Genomic DNA, 17,540 nt, shown 5'->3' with positions numbered 1-17,540 from the left:
TCATAAATGACAACTATTTCAAAGGCAATTGGGGGGTACTCTTGTGGTGAGTTTGAAAATCATATTCCATAACTTATCATAAAATTACCCCTTATTCCACAAATCTGTATATCAAATCTTTTCTCAACTTTCCAAAAATAAGTTCTCAACTACCTTTGGATTTACACCATATACTGTTGAGAACTAGTGTCCACAATCCATCATATTTAAACCACAGAGTACATATATTAAATATAGACATGTACTTAGATGTTTAATTAATTTATTATTCACGTCAAATCCGATTCTCAAAACATTTCCAACTCTACAAAACTAATCACAATATAATATATCCTTAGAAAGTAAAAACAATTACATAGTAATTCGTAAGCATTAAATCATTCAATAACACTCAGTCATGTATTTTTATAATAATAATCACAATAACATTAATAAATAAATAAATAACAAAATAACCTTCGAATTTCAAAATAACATTCAGGAATAGCATAAAATACTATAATATAAACTCAAAATCCAAACGTAATCAAAATAGTCCACAAACAATCAGGCCTCGTTTACACAGTCGTCTAACACTTCTCAAAGGTGAAACTACCTCGGAAGACTCACGATCAACTGATGGTCAAACTTTCTAAATTGGGTCAACTGGGCCCGAGGGGCCCACGACCTCCCATTTCCGATCCGAGAGTTCCTATGAGTTCAACAAGGTTTACTATACTTGTTCTTCAAATTTGGTCCGAATCGAACGGTCAGATAGCTCAAGATCGCACAAACGGGACGGTTATCGTTTATCCAAACTTTGAATTATTGAATCAGAGTATCCAGGACTTCGATTCTCGATCCGTGAATTCCTATACGATCCTAGAAGTGCCTAGATCCACATATTTGAAAATGAAGTCGATCCAACGGTCCGATCATATCGAACCCGGATAATGCCTAATATGCCTAATCCATTCAACGGTCAAACGATAACCAATTTCAAATCTGAGCATACCGTCACGCTCTGGACAACATGGGGATCATTTTAGAACCAAAAGGGACACCCAAACAGTGCCCAAGCGCCGACAGCACATGGGTGTCTAGGGAAATTCTGATGATCGAAAAATCGAAACACCCTACAATACCTATACCAATACATTCAGACCATCAATGGGATTGATTTTTGTTCTTGGACCATGGCTAAAAACTAACCAGAACTAGCCGAAACCATCGACATAATATGGTTATATTGAACAATTTGTAAAACTTCAAAATCGAGCTACAATACCTACATAAATGGATAGAGCACAAAGAGTAGATTTAGTTTCATATCTCACTCGACGAAAACGGTGGTTGGAGTCGCCAAAAACAGCATTGCAAAATTCAAAAATCACTAACAATTCTAGTCGTTCCAGCCGCAAATCCTTGGGTTTTTTAGCTGGAGGCTGGGTTAGGTAGAGGGCATCGATAGAAAACTTTTGCAACACAATTCACTCGAATCGGACAACAGACGGCGACAAAATTGCCAATTGAAAGTGAGTGTATGTGGTGGAGAGAGAGAGAGAGAGAGAGAGAGAGAGAGAGAGAGAGAGAAGAAAAAACTAGTAATCTCGTTTCTCTCGCAAGGGAGAAGAATAAATAAGGGCCGGCACTGTAGCTACAGTATAAACTCAAAAATTCCAATTATGTCCTCGTTTCTAGACCTTTCCTCATTCGTTACAACTCGGAATTGAGCGTGCCACATGTCTACGAACTCATATCGACGAGCTCTGCTCAATGGTACCACCCAAATCCCCAAATTATTTGTAGAACAAAAAGTCAACTTTTAAATCTAGTAAGATATTCCATGGGTAAAATCGCCTTTTTATTGAATAATTGAATAATTATATATTAATTTAGGATCGGTTATTACAATCTAAGGGGTATGGGTACTGGGCCACATATGCTCCTCAAGTTCCCAAGTAGCTTCCTTAACTGACTTGACATGACGGGGATTAATTTCCCACGTTTCCCATACCTTATCACGTATTCCAAGCGGGTAATTTCAGGAATACTCACTCACCAACTGCAACTCAAAATCCTTGGACCAATTGCCCGCATAACCCTTCTATCAACATTGTGTCATTTTAGACTTTGCCAACGTCATCCTCTATATGATTAAAACATTCCAAAAGCTGAAGTGATTCCAATAATAAGTGCTAAATACAAAAAAGAAACTAGATAACACAAATCAATTATGAACTACAATCACATATAGGAAGGAACAGAGAATTCATAATTTCCCAATATCATTGAAATTCAAATTAAAAGAGGGTTTAATAGTGCAGAGATGTCATGGATCTAGTGCAACCTTTTCAGTAAGGGGAACCTTTATCATGTAGTTTAAACGTAAAGCTAGAGATGAAGGTACAATTTGACAGCAAGAAAGGTCAGTGACAATCAACTATTAAATAGAGCAGTTAGTAGTGCATTAGGGAGCCCAAAAAGAAATAAGCTCTTTCCCTAAATAAAGTATAGTTATCAAATGTGAAACAGATTCGTTGTTTCATACCATACCAATATATAGAATAGATAGACTCAAGTATTATGTACAGAATAACGCAAAGAACCACAGCTTCCTAAGACTCTAAAAACAACAGAATAATCATTTCTTGTTCCCAAAAACACCTAACATTGAGCAAATAACCTTTTAGAATTTAGACAGCCCCACATAATTATATTCTATCCCAATACCAGATAAAGGTCCCCAAGCGACAAACACACACAACCAGAAACTTCTAAATAAATAAATAAACACTCAGAGAAGATATTGTTGTACAAATTTTGAAGTAACTAAAGCTGCTCGCGATGTAAATCCCCTAAATTAATAGACCAGCACGCAAGAAATCTTATCCTGAGCAATTGAGTGACTATGGAAACTTTGGCTCCAACCAAGGGGTTTTCCATCTCCACCCACATCAACAATTAACAATGATACCTGAGGACAATTCTGCACCTTATGTTATTTTCTATTCATAGAAAAACATAGAGTACTAGTGTCAAATGTCTACGTAGGAGGATTACCTTGATGTTCTATCCGAGTACATAAGCATATGGGGGACATTAAGGACATACTGGCAAGTATACAAGGAGAACCAGTTATCTTAATAATTTCATTAAGGTAAATTTTACTTCACACATCCCATGTTCTTTGTAAAATTACTAGTAATTACATATCACACAAGCCATTAAAAAAAAATTTGGTATTCATGGTGAAAGCAGTAGAAATAATTGATACGATGCAATGCTTCACAACATGTCATCTAAAAAGCCTACATGCAAGGCTCCAGGTGATTCGATAATTGCCTGTGCACCATTTCCTTCAGACATAAAAGTAAGCAGTCAAAAAAAAGAAATTTTATATTTGAAACTTTTAAAAATTCTTGAAGCTTCTTCTTAATTGCAGTATGTCTGAACCGAAGAACAAGCCTTTAAAAACAGTAAGAAGAGTAGTAAAATCATTATTATTCAATCAAATCTTTACAAAAACGTTAAAATTTAATCATTATTGGTTGCCATGATCAGCTAGAACAATCAGAGATTAACATATGTTTGGCAACTAAATCATTATTGGTTGGACAAATGAAGACACCAAATACCTTTACACACACTAATCAGTTTTCTAGAATCTATTTGATACAGGGAGATTTGGCATGAAAAATCCAATGAAACAATGCTCACTAGTATCTCTTTCTTTCTTTATTTTCTAACACATTGTTTCAAAATAGCCCCCAGTTACGACCTTTGATCATAAACGTAATGATTACTTCTAACACTAACAATAAACTTATTGCATAACATTACGAGAACAAAGCACACATAAGTGATAAAAGCAGGTGATGCAGTCATCCACTGAATAAAACCGCAAACAAATCAATCATAACTGCTTAGAAAGAACAAAGATGATTGGATAATGTCAATCTAGCAAAAAGCGCAACCAAGCCTTGATTTTACGGTGGTAAACATTACGACCAAATGAACAAGATTGAACCAAGCCTTGACTTTGGGATCTGTCTTGTCAGAGACATAAAATTAAAGTGCATTGTTCATACCTCATCTAACATAAACAGAAGCTTCGTCAACTTGCTTTGCAACTCTTGTTTCTCAGCATGTGAAAGCTCAAATTGTGAGTTACTGGCTGTGTCTTGAGGGTTTGAAGATACTTGACTTTCGAGTTCATTCTTTGATCCATCATCTCAATGCTCATGTGTGCTTTGGTTCTTCTCCCTATCATGCTGCTTCAGTGTTTTCTGGACATTGACAACTTCATCAAGCAATTGTTGTGCTGCTTTGAAGTATTCGTTATTGGGAATGGCTCTTGCAATACTCGACATCCCATATGAAGACAAATCCCCTTTACTTGAATCTGGATTGCCTCTGGAAAACCAGATTGCAAATATTCAACATTTCTTGGCTGTTCATCTCTATAGATAGGATTACCAGATTCATTTAGACAATACTCATCAGCGATGTCCTCAACCTTCACAAATGACCAATCTACTACTAAGCTCTCTGTCTTTGATGAAATGGGTGAAAATCTAGCCATGTAGTTGTGCACACGAGACACAGTATGTGCGTGCATAAAAATGTATCTTGTTTTGTGAATTTGTCTGTTAGAGAACTTATAATCCCTATCAATCGCGGCATTAGAGCCCACATGAATAAAGTAACACTTCACCCAAAACACCATTACTTCTCAATTAGGCTTGCCACAATTCACAGTTGACTCAGATTTTTTTGCAACCCCGAGCATAAGGTCCACTACGTTTTCCAAGGCTACGAACTTACGAAACATCTCTAATATAATTTGTGACGTCCTTCACATCGAAGGGGCACCATTCCGTATCAGAACACACCACACTGCCAAAACTTAAGGATGCACACAAGGTGCGGAGTCCACAGGAATTTGAACCTAATGCTCTGATACCAAGTTGACAGGACCCGACTCAAATTCCACTTTGGAATATGAGCCGAACCGTGTGCATGTCCAACACCTAGCAGGTGCAAGGCACACAACTCTTTTCGTTTTTTCTTCCTTTCTTTCTTTTTTTAATGTAATAAAGCATTCACCTAATATGTCATGTTGCATCCCTTTAAGAGAGAGTAAAGTGAAACACACAAAACATGGAAGCCAGAATTTATGCTACCATTCCTGCTGCCTAATCTTTAACAATGATGGGATCATGCTTAGTTCATATTTAACTCCAAACTCTTTGTTGAAAAATGGGAAAATCACTGGTGTGTGTGACATAGCAAGGAAGATCCAAGATTGAAATTTCTTTTTTTCTCTTTTATTTTTAAAAGAGGTAAGAATTAAATTTCCAACTCGCACCACAAGCCACAAATCAATTAAATGAGTCTTCTCTTTTAAACCCTATCAACACATGCTACGAATGAGATGGTTTTGTCTTAAATTTCTTGTCTGTTAACTAATAAGTAATGAATTACAAAGTTACAAAATATCCATATCCGTTACAAGGTTTGAAGGAAAGGAAAAACTACGTAATCTTAAGAAAAATGTGAAGAAATCTATCAGCAGTCAATGGAAACAGGTTTTGATTATCTAATGGCTTACGTTTGTGATGATATTTAAATAAGTTGAATGGTTCAAACTATTATTTTTATGAGGACATTTGTGCAAGAAATAAAAATGGTGATGATCCATTTTGTGCAAGCATCTGCTTTAGCCTTTACAAACTACAAGCATAAATAGGGACACTGCATTATCATAAATAACTGGTTTGTTTGTAACATAATGCAAAGTTTAAGGATATGGTACAAGCCTATAGGTGCCTTATTTCATTGTACCGTTGCCACTTGAAGGAACTCTTAACATATGTTCACAGGCACTAATCTACTGTTGCCTTACTGCATTATCCATCTTCTTTGTAATATTGTCACTTTACACCAGTAGTTCTGAATTTCCATCAGAAGAAAAAAGCCTGAAATCTGTTAGGATCAGTCTCTTTTGCCCAATTTGACTTCCAAATTCCTTTCGCTTTCTCTTTTTTCCCCTTTGGGGATGGGAGTTTCAATCCTCCTGATCAGTCCCTTTTCATTCCCCATGTCAAGAACAAGAACCACCAACACCAATATTTACTCAGTCCCTCACAAAATAAATAAATAAAAGCTAAACCCTCTATTTTGTTTTCATCCTCCTACCAGTGAATTCAATGCAAACCTAGTCACTTGAAATGAATATCCAATAAGCCTCTCCTTTCTATGATTCTATCTCTCTATATATTTGAAGTTAGAGAGCAACAGGGGAAATTATGAAGAGGATATTTCAGTACTCTGTAGCATACTAGGGAACTAATTTTAGAATGTAGAGTAGAACCAAACAAACAAAAATCACAAAATACAGCAATAGAACCAAACAACAGAGCTTAACCAATTTTTTTCCCTTTAACTACTAACCTTCACAGCAATCACGAAATCCAATCTTTGTCCAATCTCAAAGGCAATCGGAATTTTTAAACATAACCTGCCAAATTAATTAAACACAAACAGATGAATCAAACCCTATCGTTCAAAAAACTTCAATGAAAAACCCACAAAAAATTTATAAGATTTTGCAAATCAAATTACCTAGGTTAAATAAGGACTTCTGACTTTATTTAATTGGAGACGGCGCAGCAGCAGACGGCGTTCGCAGCCGACGGCGTCACCGACTCACCAGACGACCAGCACACGGCGACAAATGGCAGAGGAGTTACACAGCCCTAAGCTTTTGTCCGGGAGAACAGAATGCTGTAGGAAGAACGCCAAAACGAGCACTTTGTTTAAGTGAAAAACGGTGTCGTTTTGCGAATGCCAATTGAAGAAAAAACAGATAGCTTCTTTGCCCTCTTTCTATTCTTTTTTTTCAATTTCTCTTCGTTTACCATGAAATCAAATATGTGAAATCATGATTTTAAACCCATAATGGAAAGCTATGTCGTAAGGAATTTGTAGACATTTTTGGTGTATTTTATGAATTTTTTAAGATAAAAATAAAATAATTAAATAAATGACGCGTGTCTATGTAAACACTGACATACGCACCTTTCATCTGCTGACACTTGTCAATCTCTTTAATTTTTTTCTTATTTTTATAAGATTTAACTTTAAAAGTTCATAACAAAAATTATAAAAATACACTGAAAATTCTTAAGAATTCCTTGTGACATTCATTTCACCCTAAACTTCCCACAAATCAACTTTCAACTTATAAAAACGCAAATAGATAAGAATGACTCAGCTTTGTTTATAAACAAATCAAAACAAGAATTAATGTTCTATATCCAAACACTCTTATTTCTTTGATCCAATAATTATTATCAACTAAAAAACGTGAAATCATGATTTTAGACTTTCATAATAAAAGCTTATATTGTAAAGAATTTGTAGCAATTTTCGATGTACTTTATAAAAACAGAAAAAGTAAAATTAAAGGACACATGGCACTATCAGAAGGTGTTATTCGTCAGAAATAGTAATGGTGCACCACTTAACAAACGTAATAAATAGTGAATTTGTTATTATATTTTCATATTTTAACTTCCAAAATTCGTAATAAATACGTTAAAAATCCAAAAAATACAAATTTGTAGAAACTCCTTGTAACATTTTCTTCGTGATAATCCAAAATTATCATTTTAATTAATAAAAGTAATTGCCCAAACTCAATTTTGTTATACTAACTATGACAATAACCTAAAATGATTAGACTCCTTGTTACAAATCTTGTTTCAATTGGTACTTTAAAATTTCCATAACTCATAATTTTATGTTGGCACTTTATTATCGAAGATAAGATTGTGAGGAATTTGTAGTAATTTTCTATGTATTTTTCTTATTAAATACCACCACAGAATTTAGGTAACTTTATATGCCAAGAAATGTGCACAAAATGTAATAAAAGGCAACAGATTTCCGCCAAACTTCTTCTTATCTCAGATTAGTACCATAATGAGAAATCAAGGCACTTATCATGATCAAACAACTACACTCGCATATTGGGGGCTTTGTAGGAAATTCTGCAATCACTCAGCTTGTATGACCACATCTATATCTTAATCCATATATATAATTTTTTTTTTTTTTAAGTATCTTAAATTATAATAATAAGGACAAAAGCAAAGGTTTCAACCTGGAAAAAGGAGCAAAATCGGAAAATCCAAACCCAGAAACAAAGGAACAAAGAAAGAAAGAAATCCAGTTAGGTACTGTGGAGCGCCATCCTTCAATATCAATGAATTAATTATTGATGGAAATTGGAAACTAATCCATGGAAAATACAAAATGAGACAAAACCAAAACCACACCCCAAAATTCCATCTCTTCCCCAAACATGAAAAAGGAAATTTATTTTTCCCTATTCAAGCAACTACACATTAGTTTCAATTCCAGCTTGGAAACACTCAAAGATCAACCCTTCTAAGAAATCTTCAAAAACCCTACAACCATTCCCACTACCCTTAATTTAATTCTCACACTGAATATGTTCCCAAATTCAATTGCAGGCTTCAGACAAAAAGGACCCGTATGCCCTAAAGATTCACCTCCAAACTTTGCCAATGGCAGCTCCTAGCTAAACGACATCGATTTCTCTTATATACCCATAAATTATGTCATAGTAAGGTATACCTTCCTTATCGTATACCAAACCGCATACTATCAATCACTATCACCATCTTCTCTCTCTGTTCACAATATCAACATGTCCAGCAAATCAAAAAAGGGAAAACCCCATAAAGCCCCGATTTTGATGAGCTTTACCCTTTGGCGGGTCGGGAAATCGGACCCGCCGGAGACCTGAACCCGAAAGTCACAGCGTCGTAAGCGCACCAGTGGAATCCGACTTCTCTCCCCATCGCTTTAGCTCTTGAACACTCCTCGCACACCACCGCTACGCCACCTCCCCGGCCCGGCCCAAGCCCAAACCCATCGGATCTTCCCAGGCCCATGTTCATCAAATATCTCTCCTTCTCCATCTGCAACTCCCTGATCCGATTCTCGTACTCGACCCGACCCGCAAACGGAAAACCCAAACCGGTGACGTTTTCGATCTCCATACCCCGCCTCAATAGCATCACGTTCTCAAGACTGAGGCTCTTGTTGACTGGATTGTGAGCTCCGAACGACGCCGTGTTGTCGTACTCGTTTTCTTGAAAATCTTGGGGGTGGTGGTGTTGAATCTGGCTATTCTTGGAACGCCGCTTCTCGCGTCTCGACCGCTTTAGCTCCACGAGAAAGAAGCAGTTCTTCTCGCGAGAAATCGCTCCGAAGTTGACCTTGCCGGTGATGGGGATTCGCCGACGGGTGTCCGGCGAGGAGAGGAAGACCGTGAACTGGTGCGGCGAGATTCCGATCTTGTTGCTCAGGAGCGAAAGGAACAGCTTGAACTCTAGGGCATCGTTAACGACGACGTTTCCGATATCGGTCTCGGTCTCGCCGTCGGAGAAGACGATCGGAAACGAGACGCCTCTAGCTCTGGGGACCTCCACCATCTTCGCAGCGGTTTCCGGCAAGATGACGTCAGATTCCGGAGCTTGAGTGTCAAAGTTTGAAGGTCGAAATGAAAATCAGAAGAAATTTTGGTGTTTGTGGAAGGAAGAAATGAACAGGGGTAAAGGGTTTTATATAGAGGTGTGGGGTTTAGGACGGAACTAGTAAATACGGTAAGGCGGTAGGGGTATTTAAGGAATACAAGTTTTGATGTTTCGTAAGGAGCCAGGGTGATCGTATCTTCCAGAGCACACACATGCCTTTTATGTAAATGACTGAAGGCTTGGGGCCCAAGCAATCGAAAACGGCGCGTTTCGGCTCCTGTTTCAGAAATTAACTTTTTTAGTACCTACATTTAATTTAACTCTGACAATTCCGTTTTTCTTTTTTTTATGCACTGACAATTTTTATTATTATAATAAACTCTAGCCAAAAAATACAATCAAAATAATCAGGTCCTGATTTTTTCTTTTTTCTCTTTTCTTTTTCTGGGAAAAACAAATTTCTACAACGAAAATAGAAAATAGAAAAAAATATATATTACCATTTATTTAATTTCTTGCTTCTCCCATTTCTACCCGTCGCGTCACCTCTTTCCTCGTCTCATCTGTCTATCCTGCCAAGCCTACAATGAGGTACGTCATAGGTCCTAATGGCCAATATTGGTCAGTCTGGTGATGATAGCAAATCTATTTTTTTTTTCTGACCCAATAAAAAAGACTATCTTTTTTAGTTTGAAGCAAATTTAAATAATTTTAAAAATGTATGACATTGAATTAGAAGACTTGGCACCCACGGAATTCATCATCACATTCAATTTCATTTCTCAAATTTATCACAAATTTAAAATTTTACATAAGTTGTACCGATTTACTTGTGATTTACTATTTCTTATTTTATGTCAGTGTTAAGAGAAGAGGACTCAAATTCAAGTGTCGTTATTCTGTTGATAAAAATGAGCTCCAATGTTACTTGCGCAAGAGCTCTTAGACTTTGAAAGTTACCATTTTACGCTTTGTGAGTTGAGTTTGGTCAAAAGTCTAACTCCAATTATTTCACCGAAAAAACATGAGAGTTGAAGCAAGGTGTACCATTTAGAGGTTCTAAATTCAAGTTTCTATTGGATGAGAAGAACTTACATGTAATATGGATGCCCTGTGGCGTTATTTCGAACCAATCACGCATTGTCATGTTAGAAAGTTTAAATACACAACAATAAATAATTGACTCGCAAGTGGTATCCCAGGTATAGATAAGTTTTTCTTCTCTTGGATTGATTAAACAAAACTTAAGCAAGAGTGTACGTGTTGGTTCCTAACCTAATCCCCTCCTTCCATCCCTTTCCATACCCATTTGCAAAACGAATTCATGCCATTTCTATACACTTCCATATCTCCACGTTCTTCTCCTGTCTGCTAGTTTAAATAGAAGAACGACAATCCTCATGTTGCCGTTGAAGTTTTGCCAACCAGTGACGTTCAAGTGAGGCCTAAACTTAACAACAATCCTGAATTGAACAACATTGGCCAGCATGGGTCAAACAACACTTGTCAGAAATTTGGCCCAATCAATTTGTTGTTCTTTGTTTTCATCAATTACAACAGAGGAAAAATTTGAAACTCCCTAAAGAAAAATTAAATTATGAAAATGAAAACTATAAGTTATAACCACCCTTTTTTCAGGAAAAATATTATTTATTCTTTTATTAATCGAAAGAAAAAATTTAAATTTGAAATTTCTAACAATAATAATAAGAAGAGAAATTTCACTAGACGAAGCGTTAGTTGGTCATAAAGCGGAGAGAGATAAGGCCTAGTAAGAGTCAATTGTTGTTGAAAAGTTCCATACAGAGATAGCTTGTACAAGTAAAAGTTACATATCTTTACCAAAGTTAGACTTTTTTTCAGTAACTTGAATGATATTTTGTTAGGCTAACCGTTTTACATGTAAACATCATTTCACGTGTTGGTCACGTGATAAATAAACAACGTTTTATTGCTTAACGGGACTTAATTGCCCTCCTAGTTTGGAAAAACGTGGGCACTTCCCCATTCATGTCAATGAAGTTGTTCAAACATCTCTTTTGTTACTTGGTAGTCATCCATGGAGGTGGCTGCTCCTCCCTCCCAATGGGTACAGAAGAAATGTGGGGAAACTTTTTTCTCATTTTTTAAAATCCCTTTGGACACTTGTAAAGGTCTAAATTAATAAAGCTTTTTGGGCCTCTCTTTCTCTCTATATTTGATTATAAATATGCTCAAGGTTTGCAGCCTCCAAGGCATCATGGGGTCCCTAAAACATTTAACAAATGCCTCAGGAAATATCAATGTGTAGCCTTCTCTGGGTGTTATCTAATCATTAAATATACACTATTCAAAGTAATTTGGTTTTATTATTATGAATTATTCATTCTGTTTTTGAACTGTTCAAGGAGGGAGAAATCATTGTCTTTTTATCTAGCTTGACCGAGCATTTACCCCTGCATTCTAGGTCCTAGATTCGATTCCGTCAAAAAAATATGAAATTTTGGGAATAAGTTTAATTTCGTACTTTTATAATTGAACAAGCATGTAAATTGTAATGAAGATTCATTTAAATAGAATCTGGACCTTTTTTAATTATTAATAAATTGTAATAGAGATTCATTTAAATAGAATCTGGACCTTTAAGATTGTTGGTTTTGTACACCAAAAAATATCCACCACCAATATAATTGGATGCCAAAGCCTTTCCAGCTGATGTTGGTTGAGAGAATGCCAATTGAGAGTGTTCAAGGACAAATCCCATGCAGAAACTTTTCCTGTGAGAGAGAAAGCGTAAGAAAACAGCAAAATGTTAATAAAACAAATATCAAGAAAAGCAAGCAATTCAATGTCAATTGTCCAGCAAAAGGAACTTACATTTCTGTTTAAGAAACTTGGAAAAGTTATTGTGCTAAAATCTACTTAAAGTTAGCTGACATGATTTGGCTTGCAGGTAGGGATCCAAACCACAACATTACCATATCATACATTTGGTTTCCATTTGATGAGAATATAAAGAAACTCCCCACCAAGAGAAAAGCCAGAGGAAATAATACCAAGGAGTTGAAGTTACCTCAGGGCATCCAGTAACTGGGTGGCTATGTGTTTTCTTCTGTTAGCTTGAGTGACCCAAATGGCTCTGATGCCACAGACAGCAGGCACTGCTTCCTCTTCACAAAATATAGCACCGTTGAGATTCTCGTTCAAAGCTTCAGGAACAGAAGGGGCTTTTCTCATGACTTCCCTTTGAAATCTGATATCCCCAAATTGGAGAGTGGTTAGTTTTGTTTCATTTGTAGTAGTACCATCAGAACTTCCATTAACTGCACATGAGAGGACTTTGTGTGCTTCTTTTATTGGCTCTGCAACTAGACACCCAACAATCCTTTGGGACAAAATGAACAGGTACACCTGCAAACATAAGGGTGAGATACCACACCGAAAATGGAGCTAATAGCTGAATCATACCATAGAGAGAGAGAAAACGAGATACGAAAGCATTATTGTACTCCTAAACTGTCAAAAGACAGATGGGTTTATTACAAAACAAAATTTTGAAAATTAAATCCAAAGCATTCAACATTGTCCTGGTCCGGGAAAACATAATCATACAGACTATAGCCATTTGTACTATTGTGGAATTACAAGGCACCACTGTGTTCGTAAAAGTCCTATGGCCAAGTCTTGATGGAAGTGTGAAATGAACCAACATAATGCAAAAACAAATAGTAGTTCAAGAATTTTCTAGACATTTGATGCAGCAACGATTCTGGTAGCGTTTTTCTGATTCATTAAGTAAAAGACTAAAAGTTATTGTCAGTCACCTTACACAACTTGTGCAAAATCCATCCACTTCCAAGTTCACTCTCCATCATCTTCACAACTTCCCCAACCTGCCAGTACAAAACAGTAGCTTAGTTAAGCAAATCTTTGAGTTTTCTTGAAACAGTGCCCCCATTTACATAAAGTATCAGATTCAAGAAAACAGAATGTTGAGTTTGAACCTTGTTTCTCTGAGCAGCAGGGTCACAATCTAACACCAAAACAATCCGACCTCCTTCAGCCGAAGGCGTATGAACAACCCTTTCATTGTACCATCCCTGCAAAACATAGTCAGCAACTTTGACAAAATAAGCACCCAAATGGACCTGAGAAACTCATGGAGACACATAATCTAAAACAATTTGCACCTTGAATTGAATTCCACGGGTATAGTCCTTGTGAAATGCCTTGTGAGCCTTCTCATCCTCTTCATCTCCAGCGGTATACTTGACCCCACAGGTGGAACATGTGTGCAGATTAAAATCAGACTGACCAAACTCTAAATAGAACTGAGCATAACTTCTCTTCTTGTTCTTCACCACTGTTCTTCCCAATGTGAATGATTTTGGCTTCCCAGAATTATTATCTAAAATGGGTCTGTCCGCCAACTGGTTAACTGAACCTCTGTCACTTTCACCCCTTCATTACACAAAGAAAAGATTGGAAAGGGGAAAAAAACAAATAAGAAAAAGGGTCAGTAAATCATTACTGATATTCCTACAAAATACTAGATTTTCTGCAAGAAAAGCCCCAGAAATTAAATCCACGCTAAACGCAATTCCTAAATTTCTTAATTGAAGCTATTTGATTTTTAGCTTTCGTCTTTGTAGATTCAATAACCCAGAAACGAAATATTAAAAAAAAGATAAACTGAAAAGCGAAAAATCCATTTTAGCCTCTGCCTTTTCTCGCTATTTCTCAGCACCCAAACAACAACCAGCCCAAGTAAAAAACAAAAAACAAAATACCTTTGAAGGTTTCGATCTCTTCGCTTGTAGGTGTTACAATATTGGTGCTGCGTCTTTTCCCAGATGGCCAATTCGTCGTCGTCTCCGTCGCTCGAAGTCGGAGGTGCGTCTGCTAATTTTATTGAAAAAGAAGGAGAGGGTTTGAAGAAGGCACTGATCTTTGATTGCATTGCACGAATTGCGTGGAATTTGATTTGGGGTTCGATCTGATTGCATTACGCCTCAATCAACATGTACTTTGATTTTGGCGCCCAGAAATATGGTAGACTCCAGAATGAATTTAATTTTCCCACCTAATTATTGTAGCCATCAATTTTTTTCTTGGGCCTGTCCGCTGACGATGAACCCCAAATATTTCTTCCGTAGACCCATCCAAAGGAGGCCCAATTAATTCAGACTTGTTTGGGGGTGATTCTAGCACAAAAGTCACTTATGGGGAGAAGTAGTTCGCACGTGCTTTTTCATATAATCATTATTCTCCATATAAGTGATTTTTTGCATATCCAAAATTACTCCAAACGAGCCCTCAATTGATCTATAACAATTAATTAAATGAAAATAAAAAATAAAATAACAGTTTAAAAGTCCAATTGATTAAGTAATCATATAATATTTATTTGATAAATATTAATGTAGTTTAAATATATTCGAATATTTTAATACTCTCATCAACCACTCTTGTCTTCTTGAGCTGCCGAGTTCTTAGGCCCCATACTATCAGGACCAACAGATTCAACATTCTCCAGCACTTCCTTTTCAGATTCGTTGCTATCATTATCTTCTCACAAAATAAAGAATATCAAAATTGGGAAAAACAACACAATTAAAACTAAAACTTTGCTCAACTTAAAAAGAAAAAGAAAAACTTTAAGGCCCGTTTGGTTTATGGGAAATGAAACTTGGGAATGGAAAATCATTTACTTTCCTATGTTTGGTAAGTTCGAGCATGAGAAATGGTTCTCTTACACATAGAAAAGTATGGGGGAAAGTGAAGTCTTCCTTCCAACTTAGGTTTTGTTTTCCCTTCTTATGGGAAAGTTTGGAAAAATGAGCCAACATTCAATGCACATTTTTCATAACTATTTTGTCCAATTAACAATTTAGAATTACAATATATCATTAAATGCATTCTTTTTTTATTTGATTTAATATGAATATAATTGAAAAATTATACAAACTTTGTTTTCCATTCCTACTCAAACCAAACATGGGAGAGGAAATAAAGTGATATATCCCGGTTACTTTCCCACCATTACCAAACGTGGGAAATGAATTTTCCATTTCCCATCCCTGAAAAATTACATGGGAAGTAATTTTCCCTCAAATCCGTTCCGTAAACCAAACGGAGCCTAAAACTAAAATTAAACATCCAAATAGCACCTCTTCCAAGTGTAAGTGACATGCTACTGCGTGCTTTAAAAATTTGACTATTCTAGGCCCATCAAACAACGGTTCACCCAAAAGGAAATAAATAGGACCCCTTTATTTGGCTTCAAAACTTTCTTTAATTCACAAGGTTTTGGGCCTCAAGGCATAACCTAATTTAAACTCTTATGAAACTTCAATAAGTCAATGACTCATCAAAATATAACTTAGTATCTAGTGCACTGATCTAAATAGGAATATAACATTCTCCCACTAGATCAAGCACTAAAGCACTAAGTTTCTGTAAAAGTTTGATAATCTTTATTGGCCTTGAGTTTTAAACAGTCAAGTCTTTCCCTTCAAGCTACCGTAAAAAACGATTAGACAAAACGAACTATAGAAGCATGGCTCTACTTTATCAAAACATGTCATCTATAATCACATAATGCAATCTCAAATCACATGGAGCACCTACAAACATGAACCTTAACAATTACTGATCCATAATGTGAATCTTTATGTTTTTCAGTACATATATCCTTTTACGACTTAACAAGAGTCAATCCACAATGTTATTAAAGCAATAGTATCGCAATATAGATCATAAACTCACATGCATAAACAAAATGCATAATAATTTTAAACAGCTAAATAGTCAAAATAGTAAATAAATAAAAAAATATTCAATAATTAAAACTATCAACCAAAATAACACCCTTAAATGCAAATCCCTCAATATAAAAAACAGTAAAATTAAACATACTATAAATCTATCATAATGGGAACAAGACTCCCACTCAATTGTAGCATCAAAGCAAGAAAATAATCTCATGCTTGTAACACTGGAAAAATGAGAAAGGAACATCAATAAGAAATATGCAAAACATGGCATACATGCTAAAGTATAATCACGGTATTAAATTATTGTATTACATATGTTGGTCCATGCTTCTTTCTCTAGATGCATAAATGTATTATTGTAAATTCTTCATAAGGTTATGCTCTTGCCTCGTAAGGTTATTGGTATAATTTCAATGAATTGACATTATGCAGACAGTGATGGAGCCAACATGGAGATCACTGGTTTTCCCTTGTAGCCATGGGAGAATACCCCATGGAGAAGACGAAACTATTGGCTAAAACAACGACATTTTGGACCATAACTTAAAATTAAAAAAAATAAAAAAAAAGAGCTGTAATATATTGAAACACATCCACTCGATTGCATACCTCCAAAACCCCAATTATAATATTTTCCCATCTGGGTTGGAGATGGGACTAAACCCAAATTTCTCCCCTTCAAAATACAACTATTCATATATTGCTTGGACTCAAATAGTTTTTTCTTCCAACCATGCAGACTCATAATTTGAGTCCGCAACTTTATTAAATTGTTTAAAAAAGGTTAACCCTTTTTTTTTTCTCGTTAATTTTTCTTAACATTATTTTGTTTCAACCTTCGTCAATTAATTTTCTAAAGATTTTAACCTTAAAAAATAAAATATAATTTCACTTAAAAAAAAAACAAATACAACAACATTAGAGAGTTGGTACACAAGTTGGTATCTAAAGTTGGTCTCCCTAGCATTTTCCTTTATTTTATAGACTTTAATGAGGATTTATAGAGTTTGGGATGTGTTTTGAGGTTAGATCTTATTTATAATATTTTATTTATTTATTTTAACTGTTGGATTTTAATTTTAACTGTTGATCATTTGTTTTTTTATTGATCAAGTCACTTTTTAATCACAGCCGTTGGATCATTTATTTTTTTTGTTAAACAAACTAATTTTGTATTAAAAAAATAAAAAACAAAGTCTACGAAATAATTTAAAATAATTAATTAAGTAATTTA

General features: G+C 35.6%; 2 protein-coding genes and 1 long non-coding RNA gene across 7 annotated transcripts; all 3 read right to left on the bottom strand.

Moving 5' to 3' along the window:
• Positions 1,270-6,812, bottom strand: LOC109950464. Of its 5 annotated transcripts, XR_002272685.1 has the most exons (5): positions 6,607-6,812; positions 6,436-6,502; positions 4,071-4,395; positions 3,043-3,092; positions 2,141-2,956 (listed from the first exon to the last, which is right to left on the bottom strand). It is a non-coding gene; the product is annotated as an uncharacterized LOC109950464 (long non-coding RNA). The 5 variants fall into 5 exon arrangements; XR_002272686.1 differs by lacking the exons at positions 2,141-2,956; positions 3,043-3,092 and adding an exon at positions 1,270-2,128 and having other exon boundaries at positions 6,607-6,808; XR_002272688.1 differs by lacking the exon at positions 3,043-3,092 and having other exon boundaries at positions 6,607-6,808.
• LOC18770703 lies at positions 8,222-9,740 on the bottom strand. The gene has a single exon (XM_007202427.2). The coding sequence runs from the start codon at positions 9,507-9,509 to the stop codon at positions 8,775-8,777; it is 735 nt and encodes a 244-aa protein (XP_007202489.1). The 5' UTR covers positions 9,510-9,740; the 3' UTR covers positions 8,222-8,774.
• Positions 12,098-14,621, bottom strand: LOC18771004 (protein CHROMOSOME TRANSMISSION FIDELITY 7). Its single transcript, XM_007203609.2, has 6 exons — positions 14,321-14,621; positions 13,721-13,991; positions 13,535-13,630; positions 13,355-13,423; positions 12,604-12,941; positions 12,098-12,307 (listed from the first exon to the last, which is right to left on the bottom strand). The coding sequence occupies exons 1-6, from the start codon at positions 14,488-14,490 to the stop codon at positions 12,154-12,156; spliced, it is 1,098 nt and encodes a 365-aa protein (XP_007203671.1). The 5' UTR covers positions 14,491-14,621; the 3' UTR covers positions 12,098-12,153.

The sequence above is a fragment of the Prunus persica genome, chromosome G7 (assembly GCF_000346465.2).
Source record: "Prunus persica cultivar Lovell chromosome G7, Prunus_persica_NCBIv2, whole genome shotgun sequence".
Lineage (NCBI taxonomy): Eukaryota > Viridiplantae > Streptophyta > Magnoliopsida > Rosales > Rosaceae > Prunus > Prunus persica.
The sequence above is the reverse complement of the archived record's forward strand: the minus strand, read 5'-3'. Positions and strand labels throughout refer to the sequence as shown.

Bases quoted from the DNA above. Each gene is read 5' to 3' on its own strand.
- LOC18771004 (XM_007203609.2), bottom strand. From the start codon at position 14,490: ATGCAATCAAAGATCAGTGCCTTCTTCAAACCCTCTCCTTCTTTTTCA. The intron at 13,992-14,320 runs GTATTTTGTTTT...TGTGTAATGAAG, and splicing joins AGAGATCGAAACCTTCAAAG to GGGTGAAAGTGACAGAGGTT. The intron at 13,631-13,720 runs GTGCAAATTGTT...TATGTTTTGCAG, and splicing joins CCCGTGGAATTCAATTCAAG to GGATGGTACAATGAAAGGGT.
- LOC18770703 (XM_007202427.2), bottom strand. From the start codon at position 9,509: ATGGTGGAGGTCCCCAGAGCTAGAGGCGTCTCGTTTCCGATCGTCTTC.